Source organism: Eutrigla gurnardus (assembly GCF_963514095.1).
Source record: "Eutrigla gurnardus genome assembly, chromosome: 5".
Classification (NCBI taxonomy): Eukaryota; Metazoa; Chordata; class Actinopteri; order Perciformes; family Triglidae; genus Eutrigla; species Eutrigla gurnardus.
In genome coordinates this window covers 24294273-24316177 of record NC_139919.1, presented here as the reverse complement: position 1 = coordinate 24316177, position 21905 = coordinate 24294273, and the positions used below count along the sequence as shown (strand labels likewise).

The 21905-nt window shown below is 42.7% G+C and overlaps 1 protein-coding gene across 1 annotated transcript; it reads left to right on the top strand.

The window, feature by feature from the left end:
* Positions 1–3106: 3106 nt before the first annotated feature.
* nr3c1 (nuclear receptor subfamily 3, group C, member 1 (glucocorticoid receptor)) lies at positions 3107–21455 on the top strand. Its single transcript, XM_084010473.1, has 9 exons — positions 3107–3389; positions 4051–5264; positions 13617–13774; positions 14008–14124; positions 14261–14539; positions 15006–15150; positions 16206–16336; positions 16885–17042; positions 17234–21455. Exons 2-9 carry the CDS (start codon positions 4051–4053, stop codon positions 17384–17386), a joined length of 2355 nt encoding a protein of 784 aa, XP_083866599.1. The 5' UTR covers positions 3107–3389; the 3' UTR covers positions 17387–21455.
* Positions 21456–21905: the final 450 nt, after the last annotated feature.

Below are 21905 nucleotides of genomic sequence, written 5' to 3'. Positions count from 1 at the left end.
AACTAAAAAAAATCACAGTTGTGCATTAGATTGAAGCTTCAGGCAGCGGCATCACTTCTTACAGTCTGAATATGAAAATTGATCCCTTTCTCATTGATTTGACCGAGTGGAATCCTATTTCAGGACCACGGACAGATCTCCAAGTCTCAGCCGCTCCATCCACACTCAAATAAAACACGAATAAAAGCACTTGTAAAACAGAACATTGAGTAACATCTCTCAATTTTGACACAAGTGTGTGCTTTGATGCTAAATATGAGGTCCCTTTTCCCCGCAGAAAGTATATGTTCCTCGCAGTTTGCCCACCAATGTTAGTAGGGGGAACACTCAGAAATATGAACCGTCATTACTGAGTCATTATTTCTGGATCATAGCAGCAGGAGGAGAGGGGTTGGGGACTTGTGTGTTATTGCTCAGGTCCCCGCTCTGTGAATGTGTCATAAAGCCACACATATACTCCACAGTGAAGCCACTGAGTGGGAAATCCAGTTTGGAAGAAGTGAGCTGCAAGGCTGGATTTAAAAAAGCTTGCAATGCATGTCATCAGCTCTATGTGCTCTTATAGATAGGTCACCTAGTGTTGTGTGTATAAGGTATGTAAAGCAAAGGGTGTGTGTGGGACATTTACCTGAAAATATAAATTCAAAGGTGTATGAACACCTAAATCTGGGCGTCTTCTGGATACGTGTTTTATGAAGCATCAGGTCACTTATGTCCAGTAGCTACATCACATCCAGCACTAACACTGATCCGTGCCTCAGACTGTTTTTTCTATCTGGTATTTGCTTTTCAGCTTGTTTGGGGTTATATTTTGTGTGTGTTTTTTGAAGCCGTGCCGTATTAAATCAGAGACCTCGTTGCTGCAGTGCTGAGAGAGAAGGCGTTGATGATGGGAGCGCACCCTTGACTCGTGGTTTTGAGGAGGCAGCGGTCACGCTTTACCCTGTTAATTCAGAGTATATTGTGCTGGAGTGGGGTTGCTAAGCAGCCACAGGGGACTGAGTGGGATTCAAACAGTGGGGATTTAGAGCTACAGTGAGCATACCACTGATCTCCCTTTTTCTGTGATGTGTGGTTTCGCCTCTTACATTATACATAATATTGTAATGTTTTGTGGATTATGTGACCTCAACGGTGCTAGATAGGAAAAACAATTGGATATCATTAGATGGTGACAATATTCTATGGAGGTTTTGTGCTTTTTTTGTTTAATGCCTTCATATATGAGTCTATCTCCGGTGTTGGACTTGGATAATAGAAGACTTGAAGTTCATTCCCTGTCCCCTGCTCTGGGATGATTGCCTTCCCCTATGTGCTGTAAACCCTGTTTCTTATTCATCTCACTCATCCTGCCATTAGAGCCAATTTCCCAGCCTCCTGTCTTCACTTTATTTCCTGCTTGTGCACTACTCCCAGGTTAGATTCTATCTTTTTGAAAAGGGGTTGAATTTCATGCAACTTCAGCATGAATAATGGAAGACTATATCGTTCCCAGCTGAGCGTGAAGTAAGAAAATCTGTATGTGCCGTTACATTAAATTGACCAAATTTTTGCACTGCAATCTGCAGCATGTGTGGCAAGTCGGGTTGTGTTGCATGTATAATACGTCTATTGAGTAAAATATATACACAAATAGTTTATAAAGCTATACAGACACACATGGTTTATGATGAGACCCATGCATTGATACAGATCTGGTGTCACGTTGTTCCTCCGGTGTGTAATTCTGCAAGTAAGCCAGTGAATCTGCTATCTTAGAAAATCTGACAATGCACTGTTGTGCAGCCTTGAAAGCAACAACTAACACAGGCCTAAACCACTCTGCAGGGTTATTATCCCTTTGCACACAGTAATAGCCTGCCATACCCTCTTTCCTCTTCACCCAGGCACATTTCAACCACTCATATTTCCGGATGAAGGAGGCATAAGTATGAACTGTCATGTCTGGAGAACATTTTTTTTTTCCAGCTTTCTGGCCAAAATCCTGATGACAGTAACAAGTTTAAATTCGCCAAGCTTGCTTCTGTTTGAATAAATACATTATTTGCTTCAGCTGTAGGTGAGAAGGTCACCCATTACAGCTTACTGATGAATAATCATCCATTAGTGTTCATCATATACTGAGGCAGTCATTTCAATGACATTGAGGGTCCTCTCGAGCCTCTGGAGCATAATAGATAGTTATTCCATAGCAAACATAACACTAGTTTAGTCAAGAGTAGTTTTAAACATTACTAATGCAGCCACCTTTGTGCTGCATCTTGACAAAGACATGACAGTCTACAGGCAGGTGTAGCATGGAGTGAGATGTTTCAGTTTACTGCAGGATTAAAAGTTCTAACATATAAATACTACACATAATTTTCACAGTAATCCTGTGATTTGACCCAGCATTGCACTCATATATCAAGGTATGTTCTTTTGCATACCTGTCTTGGCATGTCGGTGGCTACTGGCTACTTGTTTGGTATTTTTCACAGTTGGAAATAAAAAAAAACACACCATCTGATCATCATCAGATCATCATCAGATCACCGTCACTGCAGAGTGGATGACTACGATGTCCTTTCATAATCTCTCTCTCTCTCTGTCCTCTGCCTCTGATGTCCCTCTACCTGTCTCTCTGTCTTTCTGTCATTAAGGCAGCGGAGCCATGGAGGTCAGCTGTATGAACACTCATGTTGGAGGAGAAAATTAATATCGTTTTGATGAGCACCATTCGGTCACTGCTAATGCACACTTTGCCCTGAATTGCCTTGGCACTTCACATTATGTTATATAGACTACTCTGTTGTTTGAGTACTCCTCTGTGCCTATCCATCTCACCTCTGTGTGAGATAGATAGCGTTATTTAATGCACTGGGATTATTTTTTTGCTGATAATACATGAGTGACTATGTGTCGTCACGGTTGCTTTGTAGTCGGTTAATTGAGTCATTTAAATCCTCAGAGTCGTCCTGAGAGTTCGCGCTCGAGAACCATAACAAACTGCAGTGACCGTGCGCGACCGGCGGGGGGCGCTGCGCATTGTAAACAGGTCATGGGGCTGGCTTGCTCAGTTCTCCATTTTGTATGTTTTTCCTGGAGGTTAGCGCCTACTTTCTTAATGGCTAGCTGCGACTCTCCACGGCTCAGTCAGTTTAACGCAGGTTGCATGCCAATTTGCACCTCGATCGAACTGGAAGATTGAAAAGAAAAAAAAAAAAAACTCAAGAAACACACGCAGCTTGACGTGTTTTGTCGTTTTGATCAAAGCATGTAGCTTTAGGCGTGAGGAGTAATGCTAACAAACATTGAGTCAGTGTTGCGTGTTGTGGACTGCCACTTTCAACCAAAACAATGTTGACAGACGACCTGTGGACACTTACCAACGATCTGTCATTTCAACGGTAAATATGGGCTGTTATTCCGATTTTAGTTGTTGTATCTACGTGTTGGCTAAAGACTATTACAGCAACGCAGCGCAGTTAACGCTTAATATTCAACTGTAAGGGCTGCGTTTGGATAGCAGGCTAACGTTACTGTCAACGCCATTCGGGCGAGATGAAGGCTCGCAGCCACTTTAACTGTTAGCCACATCGCTACCTAGCATGCCAACACTTAGCCACAAGCTAACGTTAGCATGTCGTAGACTTGGGTAAACTTTACGGCTGCCTGGCTGTGCTTTGTCGTCTAACCCCTTCTGCGTGTTTGCTTTACGTAACGACAAAAGTGTGTACAGGGTGTACAATACGAGTGTTAACATGTTTTTCCTATGGGAAGAGCTAACGTAACTAGCTATCTTTAGCTTCGTTGGCTATCAAGGGCGCGCGGGGGGGTGTGGGAGGGGAGGTGGACATGCTTTGCAACTTTTCGCAGTCTGCTTTTGACCCACCGTGCGTGGTTTGCTGTCTGCATGTGCACTACCAGAGATCGTTTTAAATTACATGACAGTGCAGCGCGTCTGATAATCCCCTTTACTGCACTTTGTTGGTTGGTTGCTATGCACTCTACTTTGTCCTGTCTGTTAACGCTGTGTGTCCATTCCTCCTCCTCCCCCCCCAAAACTAGATGGATAAAGGTGGAGTAAAGAAGATAACATATAGAAGAGATGACCATTTGAGCAAACTGGTCTACACTGAAAGCCCTGAGGAGGGAAGTCTGTTGAAAGTGGCTCCTCACAGTGCTATGTCCATCACCTCCGCGACCTCAGTTCTTCCATCCAGCCCGTTGATGCAGCCAGGACAGGTGCCTAACGGTCTCAGCAACAGCCCCCTTCCAGAGGAGCTGACCTCCGCCTCAGTCACTGCCACCGTCGGCCCCTTGTTGGAAGACCCAGAGTCCAGGTGTCCGACCAAAGTGCAGAGGCTTCAGCAGCAGCAGTTACTCCACGCACAGACTTCCACTACGTTTGGGCGTCAACATTTGAGGGAAAATTTGCCCCAATTGGAGGCAAGTATAGCAGACATTACCCAGTCCTGCATGGATTCTCTCATTGGGGGATCTGATCCAAATTTCTTCCACTCGAAATCGGACCATTTCTCAATGGATAAAGAAGACCACGATCCCATTGACCTTGATAATTCCTTTGATCACATTGGGAAAGATGTGGACGTGAACCAGAAATTTTTCAGTGACAACACTCTGGACTTGCTGCAAGACTTCGAGCTCACTGGGTCCCCCTCAGATTTTAATGTGGGGGACGATGCCTTCCTGTACACTCTTGCAGACGATTCTCTGCTTGTGGATGTTAGCTCAGAGAGGGACATGAAGCCTGCGTTGGTTGAGAGCATTAATGGAAGTGGGACGGTCTCTGTTGTTCTCAATGGCAGCAACATGACAAGTCCAGAACAGTCCGGCGCTAGCATACCCACATCTGCCTCCTTAATTCCTACAACCACTTTGTCTACTTTGGTTAAGAAAGAAAAAGATGCCGGCTTCATTCAGCTCTGCACCCAAGGTGTGATCAAACAGGAGAAGACGGCCGCGCGCCAGAGTTATTGCCAAATGAGTGGCACATCCTCCCCAGACATGTCCAGCTCTAACCCCATCTCCATCTGTGGGGTCAGCACTTCAGGGGGACCAAGCTACCACTTTGGAGTCACCCCCAGCAGCAATGAAGCTCAGCAGCAGAAGGAGCAGAAGCCAGTGTCCGCCCTGTATCTCCCGGTGACGACCATCGGCGGGGCCTGGAACAGAAACCAGAGTGTCGGGGACAACTCTGCAATGCTCAGGGCCAGTGAGGCTTTTCCAAGCTCCCCCTCTTTCACCACCAGCTTTGCCAGGTAAGAAATGTGAGAGTGTGTGATCACACCCAACCTCTAATATCATTGATACACTAGAAAGGCAATTAGACTGTTGGTAAAGTTGGTCCCCTGTTCAAGTTTTAGTCCTTTTTGACGTGTCATTTACAAAATGATCAATCAGTGCTGAAAATGATCGTTAGGTTTTCAGCCCGGCTCGTGTTCTTCACAGTGTAACTCAGACAGGCTCTGTTATCTGGATTCACAAATGAAACGTTGACACTTCTGGATAACAGCCCTCACAAAGGTGGTTATCAGCAAGTGGCATTAGTCCAGGATTTTCCACTTTATGAGTTTAGGTTTTGTAATCAAATAGCCGGTCACGTGCAGCATCATCAGATAATACATTGGGTATTTCACACAAAAAATGGGGACTGTTCATTTAAAAAAAATAAAAGATAGACATTTTAATGATAGAGCAGAAGACAAGTGATCGAAACTATAGTCAGTAAATTTCAGTAACACCGAATCTATAAAATGGTGTTATTTTTAGGGCTCTGCATTTTTCTCATACTAAGCCTGGACTGGGTTTGAAATAGTGTGTAAATATTGAGAATTGAAGGCAATAAGGTATGTATTACCTTATTCCAGTGCACATACATTAGCTACTTGTCAGTGTGTAAGTTCACTATTTTATTTTAATTTAAAAAATGCTGGTGCACTTTGTTAGAGCATAGTGGGAGAACTTCTTATTTTGTTGCTATGGTGTCATCTCAGGCATAGTTATACGTTTCATCATAGATTTCAAGGAGCCTGTTGTGCGTCAGTTATGTTGTAATTTCAGCTTAATGCGTACGTAACTAATAGCAGCAATTAAATGTATTACTCAGCATCTTAAGATACCTGTCAAACAAGCTTCTGCTGTATTCCTGACTTCATTTCCCCGAGCAGCTGATGGATGAGGAGGTCGATATTTTATAAGTTGTGATGAGCAAGAGAAAAAACGGCTCCCAACAGGTTTGGTTTGTGGGGTTGGTTACCATCGCCACAAAGCTTGATTTAAAATCAGGCGATTTTCCTGAGACAAAAATGCTTGGGTTGACCCATACGTCGGTTATTTAACCCACTAATCCTGCTTTGTGAGACAAGCTCATGAACCTTACATGACGTGGCTGCAGCAATAAGCACCAAGATCTAGAGAAAGGATATACTTTTTATAAGCCTGGGGCATTTCCCTATTATCCAAGTACTCCATCAGCATGTATGTTTACTGGCATGTCCCTAATTGCAGTGTGTAATCATCATCTTTCTAAACCAGCTATTAGCGTTTTTTTATTCATCAGCGGGGAACCATGGAGTTGTTTTGGGCAAATCTCTTCGCTCCTCCAGCTGCATTATGGCAAAAAATAAATGTCCTCACTTGAAGCACATCTGTCCCCAAGGAGCAGCACAGACGGTTCATTCAACAATTGGGTTGAATGAATTGCGGCCTTTACAAGCCTGTACATGTCAGGCCTGTACAGTAGGCAGGAAATTCAGTTGTAGAGATAAGTTTAAAAAAAAAAAGAAAAATGTTCCACTGACTTACTCGTGATTTTTTCTTAATCTCAATTTCTGCTGTGATTTATTTCCAGTGAATGCCCATTCAGATAAATATAGACTACAGAGTCGCAGTATTTGAACTCCACACGGCCCCCACAAAGTGTCTTTTGTACAGTGATTACTCTTTCGCCCTGAGACTTGTATGGGTTCAGCTGTGAACGTGGCTCCGGGATCCAGTAGTGAAGCAGCTGAAAATACATTCTTCGCCAACAGTGGTGTGGCAGAGTCACGCGACTTAAAGGCCTTTTTTGTTGTGTGTGTCTCTTCTGCATTTGCATCGCGTGATTCACAGTATCTGACAGGGGTGTGATCGGCTCGAAGATTGGCATCATGTCAACGCAGCCACACATCTTTGGTGTGTTTTTATTGTTTGTGAAAATGATGCTCGGTGTCTGACAGTCATCCTAATGTCTGATGACCCAGAACAGATGGGGAGCGACACGAGATGCATAAGATAACCATCTCCATTTTAAAGCCACATGTGGCTTTAATTGCCCTGTCTTTGTGTTCTGCTGAGGTGTGTTTGCACGCGTGTGTGTGTTAAATCATAGACTTCTGTCTCTACACGTGAGTGTGTGCATGGGAGGAAGTTTTTGTTTTCATGCGGTGTCTGTTCGCCTCAACCTGTGTGACATTTGGTTGCTCGATATATAAGCTGTGCACGGCAGCGGTGGCTCTGTGGTTGTCAGGCGCTTGGCATCAGGTCACCATCTCTCCCAGCTTCTCACGCAATGGCGCTTCTACTTCCTGCTGAGGCTGAGGCATGACGCGGAGTACCTGACCTGTCGCCCCGGAGTATGCTGCTTTGCACTGTGCGGATCAGCTGGGACTCGTAACACCACCAGCCGTCTCCCACATATCCAGTTCGCTTACATTTTCCATAACGTGACATTTAATGCATCACAGCTGTTTACGATCTGACTCGGGTCTACGCTCTCACACACAAACAACCCGTTTTCACATGAAGAATGATTCACCTTGAATGATTCTTTGTTCCTATTTTTGGAAAGACACTCCCTCGTCATGATAATTGGTTTCAATGACCTGATTAACATTGGGTTGCTCTCAAAGCAATACATTCATTACAGAAAAACATGCGGAAGTATAATTCCTCTGGCAGATAATCAAATAGTAGGCTTGTGTTATGTAGCTTGTTTTTATTTATTTATTTTTGTGTGTGCAGTATTTCCTCCTCCGCCTTTAATTGTCATAGCCCAGAGCCCATAGAGTTCAGTTTGCGGGGTCGCATGTAATGACTTAGCCATATATCCTGCTCCGGACTTTAGCCTGTTTCCCATTTTGTTCCTCTGGGCTCTAAAGACTAAATGTTTTGGACCGTATGATCTATAAACACATTATTTATAGTGCACAGTGGCATTCCCTTGGTGGCTTTGACTCGTTAGTATGTAAGTGAAGAACATTGTTTTGAGGTGTAATACAACTGGCTTACTGAAATAGAGCTGTTCTCACATTTAGACCAAGCAGTGCTGTGTAGCTTCAATGTCTAGCTGTGCATGTTTGGTTATTGTATGGCTCAGGTTTTCACACAGATAAGAAAGGGTGATTCATTCAGGCTCTGCCTTCAGTCATTCAAAACTTGACTCCTGTTTTTCTATTCATTATGCAACCATTCTCTATTTGCTGATTATTACCTAAGCTGAGACAATTACTTGATAAATCATCAACAGAAAAAATAATTGGCAACTAGTTTTATAATGTATATTATGTAAGAAATTGTGTTCAGCAAAAGGCTAAACATTACCTATACGCACCTTTTTATAAATATGTGCTGCTTCTCTGTGTTATGTAACAGGAAAACAAATATATTTGGATTTCAGAATGTTAATTGGACAAAACAAGTATTTTTTTTAAATGTCACATGTGATTTTAAGAAGTTGTTATTCACCGATCTCTGCATGGACCAATGCATTGATTCCTTTTTTTGAAAATATGGGAAGATGAATTAATAATGAAAATGTCTGTTGGTTGCAGCCCTTATATTAATTGACTGATAATAATGCTTAAGCCAAGATCAGCGGTTACTCTATGTCTGGGCTGAATGCGGCAGCACCTCTGCAAGTAGAAGAGCACATCCGGCTGTGTCTTCGCCGAGGTGGTAAAACTCCAGAGAATTTCACATGTGGGAATATTGAGTCAACTTTGGAAAATGACTTCTCACTCCTGAGTAAAGATCAGGAAGAAAACAACTTGAAAACAATATATATATATATATATATATATATATATATATATATCAAGTGGTTTTTCGTGTGTGTATGTAAATGTATATATATATACTGTATATATATTTAGTGCACAGTGTTGATCTTGCACACGCCTCACCTCTGCCTCACTTGCTTGTCTTCTCTCTCTCTCTCTCTCTCTCTCTCTCTCTCTCTTTCTCTCTCTCTCTGTCTGTCTGCCTGTCTGTCTCTCTTTGTCTCTGTCTCTGTCTCTCTCACCCTCTATTCGTCCTGTCTTTGCTTCCTGCAACCAAGGGCAGGGACCTTGACTGTCAGCAGAAGCTTTCAGTTACTGTAAATCACCTTCATGATTTTGCTTGTGTGTATTGTGTATTATGCATGAGTGTGTGTGTGTGTGCATGTGTGTGTGTGCATGTGGGTGTGTCATCATGAGTGCTGTTGCAGGCAGGCAGGCGGACCGCAGAGGGCTGCCGTGAAGCTCTCACTCTCCTGACCTACTTTCCCTCCCTCCTGCCCACAGCTGGCGCCGAGTTAACGCACCAGATCAAATGCCAACCATTCCAGTCCGTTTCATGTTATTACCGCATTCTCCTGTAACCAATTTTTAGTCTTTCTTGTGTTTTGACACTGAATGGACATATAGAAATTCCCCATATAGACGATGTAGCTAAGTCTGGGAGGCGGTTGTGCCCCTCTTCTTATGTTGTGTATGTGCAGTTGTCGAGTCAGCAAAGCTGAACTTTGGGAGTGGGTTCCTCCCACATTCAGCAGTATTCAGCTAAAGGTATTGTGGTCATGCACAAAGTAGCAGTAGCAAGCCTCCAATTCATTTTACAGGCCAGGAAGCCACCTCCCACCTACACAAAGTCGCTAAAAGCTCCAATTATGGAAACTTATGTGGAAACTCAAATCCTCAGGGGCTATTTTTCTTGTGCTCGGCCAGGTTTAGTCCTCTCCTGTGATGTGTGTAGCCAAACAGTTGTTGCTGCCACAAAATCTAGCTGTTATTAAAGGGGTTTTGTCAATACAGCATGGAGGAGGCTCCCAGCCCATGCAGGCAGCAACACCGAGGGATCATCCAGAGTGTGACATGTAAGAATATCTCACTAATGGCTTGTTCCATGAACCAAAGCAATGGCCATAAAACATTAGATGACCTCTAATAGGTACTTTATCTCCATTGTATTAATTTTCTGTGGCAGCTTGGCGTCTGTTTAGTGAGTATGTTGCACCAATGTCAAGTACTTCCAAAGATATACGGTCTGTTTTTGCTGGAGGGCAAAGGAGACAGATTAATTTTTTTTTTAAGAGAAGTCCAGTCTTTGGTCAAACAAACCCAGACTACCACTCCCACATAGAAGCTGTGTTGTTGTTCTGCATGCAAGAATGATTCAGAGCGTAGAGACCAGTTCCCCGTTCTATTTTGGTGGCCCTTACCTCGGGGGAAGGAGCACTTCCTTCTGCTCTCCTCACGCTCAGAGTTTTGATGAAGATGAGATGGTTGTGCAATGTTCATCCATATCCGTAGCCGTGATAATCTTTGCAGCACAGAAAGCAGTTTTTTTTTAAGCATGCATTCACCCAGCCAGATGTTTATTCTGTTTTTTCTAGTTTTATCCAGCAGCTTGACCTCACCACATGTGAATCAGAGACAACCGGTTGAACAGAATGCAGAATGACTCATTTAAGGTGACTGTGCATGAAGTTGGTCAAGTAGGATGATGTAGATTAATCTGTGGAATACACTTCTATTATCTACCTCACCTAAAAAAAGAAATGGCTGGGCATTGCATTAATATAGCTCTAATAGCTTCTCATCTGGATTTACAAAGAGACTGGTGTATATAGGGCAGGGACCTGTCAAGCTACTCGTGACACTCACGGCTAAAAGGGGATTATGAATTGTTAAGCAGGGTGCAGAGCCACCGGCATTATCGTAAGTGCGTGAAGTGGCTTGTCTCATTAAAACCCCAGGCTAATTGATCACACTCCCACCGACGTAAGCAGTTAACTTTCCCAGCACTGCTCTTCCTGAAGTCGAGGCCCATCCCTGGGTGTCTCTCTGAGCTGTGGCGTTGCCCTGGCCGATAGTAAACTCTGAGGGAATGCAAGAACTTCCTGTCGATGGCGAGCGCTCACTTCAACAGATGGTTTCAGAAAGAGGAAATTGAGTCTCCCCACACTGCCATGCAACTTTGATTGGTTTGCGTCTGGCGATCCGCAAAAACCGTGACTTGTTTTAGGGGCCTGGTTGAATGTCCTCCACTGATTGCAAATTGAGTTTAGAGAAAACACTGAAAAGGAGTGACATCAGGGTGGGCTTATTTTTAGTGTTGTATAGATGCTGCAGTAATTGGATTTGAGCTAGAAGCCTACAGCCATGTCACAAAACTGCCCTGCTGACACCATCCCAGTGGGCCCGTGAAGGATAAACTGGTTACCACTCTACGCCCCCTGACATTGTCATCATTACTCTGCGCTCATAAGCCTCCTCCGCCCACCCCGGTGGTAACAACAAGCTCCTTTTGCAGCTTGAAGGGCTTTTTGTCTGCATGTGTGCATACTGTTTACTCTGTGTGCGCTCTCATAGCAGTATGTCAGGGAAACCCCACATAAGTCCGCGTGTGAGACAGATGGCACGCTGGTTACATCATCGCAGCAGCAGCACGGCTTCTTTATGAATCGTATATATCGTGTAACTCCTCACCAAGGCTCTTTTGTGGACGACTGTTGGCTGTGATTCAAACAGCAGGTATTCAGGAGAAGAATAATCTGATCTATTGCAATTTTTTAAATCTAATTTTAGGATGGCTGTCATATTATAAACACACCACCAGATGTTACACCACCTTGTAACACCCAAGATCATAACACCAGCTTGAGAGTGCACATGTCTCTGCAAATATAAACTATTTTTTACTGTTTTTTTTGTTGTTGTTGTTATTTTCAGTTTTGCAAAACATAAAATTACGATACACGATCGCTTCAATATTTGATTACACCATTAATCCAAGAAAGCAGAATCTGGTTGAATCTAGCCCCTGTTTCACCTCTCACAGCTGGACCAAGAGCTGTTTAGTAAGCCCCCCACTTAGTGGTGGTCACCTCCCCGAACCAAGCCAAAGATTTGGGGGTTTGAGTTTCAGCGGTATGAAACAATGCAGAGAGAAGTCAAAGAGTCAGTGGGCAGACTTTTTGAGCAGCGTGTTTTTCAGTGGTGCTCAGAAAGCTCTCAGCCCCGTCATGGCCAGACAGCCTCCTCTGAGGTCTCTCCCTGATGTTTTTTTTTATCTGGCTGCTGAATGCTTTTGGACTTGTTTTGATGTTTCACTCAGGTTTTCCCCATCCTGCTACACATCACTGCTTCCATGCCAATACCACCATGTTGTATAAATGAGTGAACTTTGCTCCATTAGCTCAAAACTGCACGAGCGTGTTTGCGTGCAGATACAGTTCAGAGCAGCCCTTATCAAACACAACAGTGTATTGTCATTGCGGTTGCAAACTTCGACAGACAGACACAGTTGCTGCACTTCTCAGGCTCAATATCCTCTCGGTGTGGGCGTTGTCGTTGTTGCTGTGGCCACTGGGTTAGAAAGGGGGTGTGGACCTCTGGCGCATTGGATGTGGCAAAGCCTGACTTCCTCTAGTGGTAGTTTTGAAAAAGTGCACCTCTAACCACTGTTGACAAGGTCTGGAAACATCAGAGGTTTAATCAAAGGAAGATGCATTGTTTTATGGCAACCATTGGATTTAGGATGTGACCAAACGGGCACAATGGGACTCACTTGTTTTCACTCGTGATGTTGGGAACAAAGGCGAAGTTGAGGAAAAACATGCACAAGGAACACATTGAGTCTGATTGGAGTATGTGTAGTCTATCTGTGTAGTCTTTATTTATTTTTTTTAAGTTTTGGTGCGGAGTTGTAAATATGAACTACAGCTGAACTCCAAAAAACTGAAAGGCTGCATTCAGGTGGAGGGGGGGATAGGTAGTATAAATGGCATACTGTTGACATATACAGTATGTTGTCAGTTAAAATGTCTATGCATGCAGCTATTTTGTGATACTTAAGATTATTTTGATACAACACGTCCACAGATAGTGGAAGTTCAAATTATAGTCAATGTTTGTGTTTGTAGGAAATAACTTTTTTTTAAGGTTAAATGTACTTGTGGCATTTTCTTGCAAACAGGCTAGAAGTTATGTGTACATTCACTATATCTAATAAATCTGATAAAGGGATGTACATCCTCATAAAACAACTACTATTTTTCTAAAAGTTTGAAAGCTGCATTCTTTTAATTCATGATTACTAGCAAGCAGTTTTTCGGGACACTTTTGCATATTTTGTTATTACCACCACCTGTAAATCAGTAGAAGAGTGTGAAACCTTTGGCAGGAAATATGTACACGTCGCCACCTAGACATGCATGCGCATGTGCATCCTGACACACAAAATGGGGACCCACTCATAGAAAAACAGCTCCACAGCACTACTAGAGGTCATAGACTCCACAGGGAACTATTGAGAGGCACTGAATATCCCTTACAGTTCTCTGCTCCGTCTCCACCCTCTCCCTCCAGTTCTACCTCCAGACAGGATGTGGTCAGCGCTGCATCGACACAAGGAAAAAGCGGGACTCATAAAATCTGCCTGGTGTGCTCCGACGAGGCTTCAGGCTGCCACTACGGCGTTCTCACCTGCGGGAGCTGCAAGGTCTTCTTCAAGAGAGCAGTGGAAGGTACAAAGCCACAAGACGTCATTATTTACTCACTGATTTATTCACCGCCTGTCATAAACCCATTCATCACCAACATGCCTCGTACGTTCGCTTAAATGCCGGAGTCGTTATGATTTGAAGTTGGAGTGCACGCTCCTCACAAAGTGAGCTAATTAGGTTTTCCCCTGGGAGTGTTTTCTACGGCAACAGTGGCGGTAAATAACAGATTAATCTTCCTCTTCTTTGTGCTTCAGGGCAGCATAATTACCTGTGTGCTGGCAGGAATGACTGCATAATAGACAAGATCAGGAGGAAGAACTGCCCGGCCTGCCGCTTCCGCAAGTGTCTGATGGCAGGCATGAACCTTGAAGGTACGTATTAACCACACCGATAACGGCAAACTGTGTACCCATTAGTTCGTTAAATTGTTCCCGTCTCATCTTAAACTCCTCTCTTCATTTCACTTCACTCTTCTCTGCATGTTCATCCCCATTTTCTCGCCCGCAGCGCGCAAAACCAAGAAGTTGAACCGTTTAAAGGGCGCCCAGCCGAGCAACCCGCCCGAGCTGACTCCTCCGCCGATTGAGGCCCGCTCGCTTTTACCCAAGTGCATGCCTCAACTCGTTCCCACGATGCTGTCCCTGCTGAAGGCCATCGAGCCGGACACCATATACGCCGGCTACGACAGCACCCTGCCCGACACCTCCACCCGCCTCATGACCACCCTCAACAGGCTGGGGGGCCGGCAGGTCATCTCGGCTGTCAAGTGGGCCAAGGCTCTGCCAGGTTAGTGGCGACCTCTAAACTGGGGTGACACGTTGAGGTTGATCTGCAGTTGGAACAAGTTTCTTTACCGTTGGTCTTCTCTTTCCATAATGACATCTATGTACATTCAGTCAAGTATTTAAGTATTGCCCTTGATATCCCTTAAAAAAACAGTCAAGCCTGTCTCTGTACTCTCGTCATTGTTTGGCATTTTAGGCATTGTCTGACACCACACACAGCCTCAAATGCAGCCAATATGTGCAAACACATTTTATTTTTAAATTGCAACACATTGGAATCATGAATATTTTACAAGTAACACAGATTCTGTAGCGTATCACCTGCTAAAGGTGACATTTTTAGTGCACATCTAAATTATTTACTGTGTTTTTGTTTGGTTACTCTTCATAACCGAAACCTTCTTAACACACATCGTGACCGTATTGAGACTTGGTTTAAATATTTCCACGTCCTTCCCCCCCCTCAGGTTTCAGGAACCTGCACCTGGACGACCAGATGACTCTGCTGCAGTGCTCCTGGCTCTTCCTCATGTCTTTCGGTTTGGGCTGGAGATCGTACCAGCAGTGCAACGGCAACATGCTCTGCTTTGCACCCGACCTCGTCATCAACGAGTATGTATCAATCCATTTTCAGTCCATCTATTGGTCTAACGCTTGTTTAACCATAGTAAAGTGTTAAAATATTCCACATTAAATGTGTCAGTATTATTGGTATTTAGTATTTTATGATTATTAGCAGTGAAAGAATATAAAATACCCTGACCTGGTGAATGGATTCTATATTTACACTTTCATGAATCAAAAATTGAAGCGATATATTCCAGCGTATGATTTTTATTTTTTTTATTTTTATTACGAGCAGTCACCCGAGACATCCGTTTGTTTACATATATCAGTGCTGCTCGGTGCTGTGCGTGTCGTATCTCCAGAGAATCAAACCGTGGCTGTCAGCTGTCATCAGTCATCAGCGTTTCATCCCTCTTCTAGACTTGTTTGTTTTCTAGTGAGCAGTCATCACAGCTACTGGGCTGAGGGCTGCAATAGACCTTTTGATCTGTTTTCCTTTTTTCATTATCACAAGCTGAGAGTTAATACGATCATAATTAAAATCTGTTCTCTGATATCTGATGCTGTAGTTTTGTTTGGCGGCTGATTGACAAATGGTGAGTCAATCAGCCGCCAAACAAAATTCAACTACAGCTTTTTTTCCCCCAGATTGTTATTGTTGCTTTTGATCACAAAAGACTTGAAAGACTCTTTCTCAGTTTGGTATATATTTTGTTTTTTAGGTGGTTTCATATGATGGTGTTTTGTGTTACATATTTAAGACATTTTCTGTTATTCAAAGTAATGAAACGGCAAACCGTTAAAGTTACATTTCAAGACTTTTTGCACAAGTTTGTCCCCGTTTTCACTTTCACCCACAAAATTACTCCATCACCGAGATGACAATCACTCATCTGAAATATTCATTCTCAACTTTCTGGAAGAGTGATTTAATGTGGGATCCTCAAATTGTTTGCAGCAAGTCCTTGAACATTTAATCTACAGAGATATTACCGGGAGCCACTTCATTTTCCTGATTGAGATTAAACAAATACCCCTGATAAATCACTTGTGAGTTAAGGAGCCGTGTGTTTACCCGTTTATTGTCGTAATTTCACCAGGGACAGGATGAAGCTGCCCTACATGGCCGACCAGTGCGAGCAGATGCTTAAGATTTCCAGCGAGTTCGTCCGGCTGCAGGTTTCCCACGACGAGTATTTGTGCATGAAGGTTCTGCTGCTGCTCAGCACAGGTCCGTCTCTTTCTCTTCCCCCCATCACTTATTGAATGTGGTCCTGTGTTAATGCTGTCACTGCAAAAGCTATTACTCCAATCCAATACTGTCTACAGTGGCTGAAAGGTAATGTTGATGTATGCACAGGACAAAACTATCAGGCATGCAATTATTGTAAGTGAGAACTGAGGCAGCGTGGGGGCCGACTGGTTTGATGCAGAAAATATGTGGGAAAATGTTGTCTACTCAGTTATGTAACACAGTACAGGAGATATAAACAAACACGCCATAATTAAATGAATAAAAAGAGCCGTAGTTGCAGGGAGCTGAGCTCCCTTTTGGAGTGTGTGGCTTTTGTTCATGTAGTTTCTCTCTATGCTGTTAAATATTACTGGGTGTTCGCCCTGAAAATGACCTGATCTGTATTAATCAGCTTCCCTTTGTCGCCCTTCACGGCCTGGACATGATCATTTAATATGTAAAGGATGGCCCGCCTCCTTTGAGATTTCCAGTACATTATCCTTATCTTTGTCCCAGATGTTGACCTTTAGTTTCCCCCCCCGCAGTGCCAAAGGACGGCCTGAAGAGCCAGGCGGTGTTCGACGATATTCGGATGTCGTACATTAAGGAGCTGGGCAAAGCCATCGTGAAGCGTGAGGAGAACTCCAGCCAGAACTGGCAGCGTTTCTATCAGCTCACCAAGCTTCTCGACTCCATGCACGAGGTAGAGATCCAGCAAAATGCATCATCTTGACATCAGTACATGTGGTTGGCAGGTGGTTATTTACCACCTGCGTTCTGCAGCTTTCTGGATCCTTAAACAGCGATTCACCGGCTGTTATTGAGCTGATTCATTTGTTTTAAGCATGGTGTGTTTATGTATCCACTAATATGTTCTTCTCTGTGTGTCTGCAGATGGTGGGAGGACTGCTCAGCTTCTGCTTTTACACCTTTGTGAATAAATCCCTGAGTGTGGAGTTCCCGGAGATGCTCGCCGAGATCATCAGCAACCAGTTACCAAAATTCAAGGCCGGGAGCGTCAAACCTCTCCTCTTCCACCAGAGATGATTTTGCCCCGTAACGGACACGATGCCTTAAAATCCCACCACATCACCTCACCTACCCTCCCCAGCCCCCCCCCATGAAGAGCGACGACGAAAAGGACCGAGGATCTGAGGCGAGGAGTGAATGTCTGTGGGAGCAAGTATGCAACTTTGTGTAGTGGCTCACGGGTCGGAGGGCGGAGAAACTGGAGACATTTGTGTAGAAACGAGACAGCGAGCACATCGATTTTGTTTAGCAGTCGGAGATGTGTATAACACGTAGGAAATGTTTGTAAGCTAAAGTGTAATCACCAAGCGGTCTACGCTAACATCCACGTCGTCTCAGGTTTCTTACCTTCAAATCCAGACCGATATCTAAGATAGATAAACAAATACCTGTGTACAGGTTCTGATAGTATTTTCTACATTTTCAAATTGTAACAGTTTATACAATTTTCCAGGTTGTAGTTACCTGGGAAGGTAACAAAGCTTAATTAATATGCTCTTAAGTAGACTTCTAGACTGTATGTTCCTCTTTTAGTTTTTATAGGAGGATGTAACAAAATGTTTTATCAGTCATATGGGCAAAAACTCGGTTTTCCAGTCATTTAAAAAAGCATATTTCATTGCTTTGATACTTTGGACATAAACAATTCTGTTGAATTGTTCTTCGACGTGCATCGCTAAAAGGATGATTTCTCCCACAAGCCGACCTCTTCCAGGTTTACACAAGTCTATTTTAAAAGGGAAAAGAATATGTGCCTTTTTTGCTTCGAATATCATCTTAGCCATCTCTTCCTTTCTGTCCGTTCAAGGTGTGCTTTCTTAAACCCACCACAGTATACCTTCATCATATGTTGATTGTACTTTTTATGTTACGTGCAGTTGGCGGTTTGTGTTTTTTTCTTCAGTGGCTGTGTTTATCTTTAGAAGTGGCAGCTCGGCCCCTCGTCCTTGTCTAGATTTTGATGAATTTTCAAAGCCTGCTTTCTTTCATGCGATCTTCTGCGCACTCAACTCCTTAATTGCAATTTGAGCACTTTGTACCCTGCTAAAGGCTTTAAAGGACTGTGAAGAAAGACTGTTATGCTGTACCAGTCTTTATTGTATGACTTTGGATGGAAGTATGACAAACATTTTCTATAGGAAATAGCCGGCTTTGATATTTATTTTAGTCCCCTCTGCCCCAAATAGTCTAATAATGGAATGTTAGATACCTGCGTCTACCAATCAGAGAAGAGAGGGGATGTTTTTAGTTTTAATTCATCTGCAAAATGGATTTCAGTGGTTCTTACATTGCTCAAACTGGTTATAAGAAAGAAAGAAAGAAAAAAAATACGTCCTTCATTTAAAAAATATATATATTTTTACAGTCATGTTTCTGCCACTGACGATCCTTCTTTGACAACATATCCAAGCTCGCAATAAGCATCTAACTTTGCTTTTTGCCTTGCTATATTTGTTAAAGGTATTGTTGAAAATTCTAGGAAATGCAGCTATTTGCTTTCTTGCCGAGAAGATTGATACAAATCTGTAATGAGTTAGCGTAGCTTAGCATAAAGTCTGGAAATGGGGAAATCTCTAGCCTGACTCCAAATGTAACAAAGTCTGCTTACTAGCACCTCGAACGCTCAGTAAAACACTTTGTATCTTGTTTGTTTAATCTCTACATAAATGAAAGAGTTAAAAACAACAGCAACTGGCCAAAAAATACCAGTAAAATGCAAAATTTCTGTTTTTGCATTGGTTAATCAAACAAGATATAACGTGTATTGCTCAGCTGTAAAGGAGCTAGTAAGCAGGTTTTGTTACTTGTATTCAGGCTTGCTGTTTTCCCTTGTTTCCTGTCTTTATGCTAAGCTAAGCTAACTGGCTCTTGGCTGTAGCTCCATATTACGGACACTCGAGAGCGGTGTCGGTTTTCACGACAAGACTGTAAATAAGCGGCGTTCCCAAAATGTTTGAACTGCTCCTTTATAACCGAATGACCGGTATGCTAGACAGCTTGTGTGTACAGCTTTTATGGATCAGGCGTTTGCAGATTCGCTATCCTGTAAACCTCCCGCAGCTGCTGATAACCTTTGACCCCTCCCGTGTAAGCCTTCTGCTCCTTTAATGCCCTGTAGGCACCTTTTGTCTTAATGTCTGTGTCTTTAGTACAATGTACATGTCTGTTTGTCCGTCTGTTAGCTAGTCAAGCCCCAATGTTTGAAAGCACTTAGCATCCGTCACCTCATGGAGTCATGTCACAGTGAAAGTGTAGCGTCACTGACTGGGGAGGCAGGCAAAAATGGATCCTTTATTCTCTGGGAACTGTTTCAGTGCCAAACTCCAGTTTTGTCTGTTTTCAGTGATACTGGAAGAGGGAGAACTCGTCCCAGTACTGAATCTTCTAAATTAGCCCAATTATCTGAGCTTCTGTTCACTGGATTAATTATTAATGAGCTGTAATGGTAACACATGGCACTCTCAGATTCATTGTGCGATCACCCAGACTCACGTGGGTCTGCCAGCATCCCGTACTTTGCACATTGTGTGCGTACATCGGAGATTTGAAATGCAACATTTTTCATCAGTTGTCGGCTCAGTGTATAATGTGTGTGTTTAAAAGCACAAAATAATCCAGGTTTTGACATGTTTACCTTTAGAGGAATTAATTTAATTAAAAAAAAGAAAAATGCTCTTGACAGATTAATGATGCTGCCCTGCCAGTTTAAAATAATTGGATAAATATGCCGAGACTAAATTGTTTTGCCTCTGCTCTACCAACCTAACAAGAAATATGAAAGCTATCATGAATTTTGAACCGCTCGCCATGCTCAGGTGTTTGAAATTTGCCGCCTCATTCTCACAGTACGTGGTCGACCATGTTCAGTCGTTCTATGTCCCGACTTTAAGAACCAAAAACGGTCAGTTTGGATTCCCAAAATGTGTCTGCTTCTGTGATTTATGGTGTTTTTTTCTTTTCTTTTTGTGTGTGTTAGGATTACGATCGTTCTAGGAATGTGCTGCCACCGTTGTCATTCATAGCCAGGCACAGGAAAAAAACATACTTTTTCTTTCTGATGTCAAAATAGTTGAAAACCATCTTCATAAACTGCATTGGGGTTTACCCATGGGTTACTTTCACATTCAGTGTATACAAATCTCTGCTGCTGTTCATTTAAACAGGTATATACAGTATATATATTTATATTTATATATATATATATATATATACACACTTGCACACTTTCCTGTTCTCACTCAAAAATGTATCCTTGCTTAGGATCTTGTACATTTTTGAGGAGGACAACTGAATATGCAATAGGAATGACAGATAATCTGTCACCATCACGCAACAAGATGTGGTTGCTTCATTTTTTATTTTATTTTTTCAATCTTCTTTCCAGTATAAGCTATTTGCATACAGGAGATTCACATATAACATTATCTCTGCAGGCCAGATTTTTCAGGAAAAGATACACTTATACAGTTATCAGTCTACTACACAGACTGCACACAAAAAAGCCTATTTTGATGTTTTAACTACAAGGTGACCAAAGCAAGCACACACAAATCCAACATGTGTCAGTGTAGACGAAGTAGCTTCCGGAAGACAAATGTTGTTGTTTTTGTTTTGTTTTTTTAAAACAGTTTTTTTGTTTTTTTTAACTCTATAACGTGAAGTCTTTGGTCAAATTGTGTAATACTGTGAATAGGATAGGAGTCAGTCTTTTTTCACACACAAACTGTTTGTGAAAGTAATCAACCAGCTTGAATCTTTAAAAAAGAAAAAAAAAAAAAGAAGAAAAAAAAGATTTGCACTACCCAAATATTGTTTGAAAATCTATTTTGTATAAAGCATATGCAGACATTAACTTTTCAGAATTATCAAGGGCAGATCATGTTTCACTGGTATATGCTTTCTCTAAAAAAAAAAAAAATGTTTTGCTTAAAAGAATTTGAATATGTACATATAATCCATTGTAAAGAAAATGTGGTGTATTTGTCTCCAAATAATAGTTTTTCTATACCTACCCCTCTGTATTATTTCTCCTCTGTAGTGTGATTCCTGTTGATCTTTTCCTCTATTGATTAAAGGTCGAACTGTACGTCTTGGTGTGGTACTTCTCCAAACGAGCAGCTGTATGCCCATGTTCGCTGCGATCGATGATACTGAACTGTGGGAACGGCGAGCTTGTTGTGAGACCCTTCGTTACCGCGGCGAGCACATGTTCATCCAATAAACTCGCTTTTCCATCCTGACACCTGCTTCGTTGACTGACATTCTCAACCTTTTGGAGCACACGTAAACGTCTGGTGTCAAACGCCTCCAGAGGTTGCATCAAACCTCCGGGCCCATCGCAGACTTTTGAATTATTTAAGCACGACTGTGACCTTTCTCTATTCTTAACCCAAACCCACTCTGTAGTCCACCCAGGAAATGGAAAATTAACTGTTTCATTAGTGGTGGTGGAATGGAAGTGGCATACAGAAGTGCAAATTTAAGAAAAAGTACACATTTGATGTACAGATTATTACATTTATTGCCAATATACACG

Coding starts and splice junctions, on each gene's coding strand:
- nr3c1 (XM_084010473.1), top strand. CDS start 4,051: ATGGATAAAGGTGGAGTAAAGAAGATAACATATAGAAGAGATGACCAT. Junction 14,540..15,005: donor GTGGGCCAAGGCTCTGCCAG/GTTAGTGGCGAC, acceptor CCCCCCCCTCAG/GTTTCAGGAACCTGCACCTG. Junction 17,043..17,233: donor TTCTCGACTCCATGCACGAG/GTAGAGATCCAG, acceptor GTGTGTCTGCAG/ATGGTGGGAGGACTGCTCAG.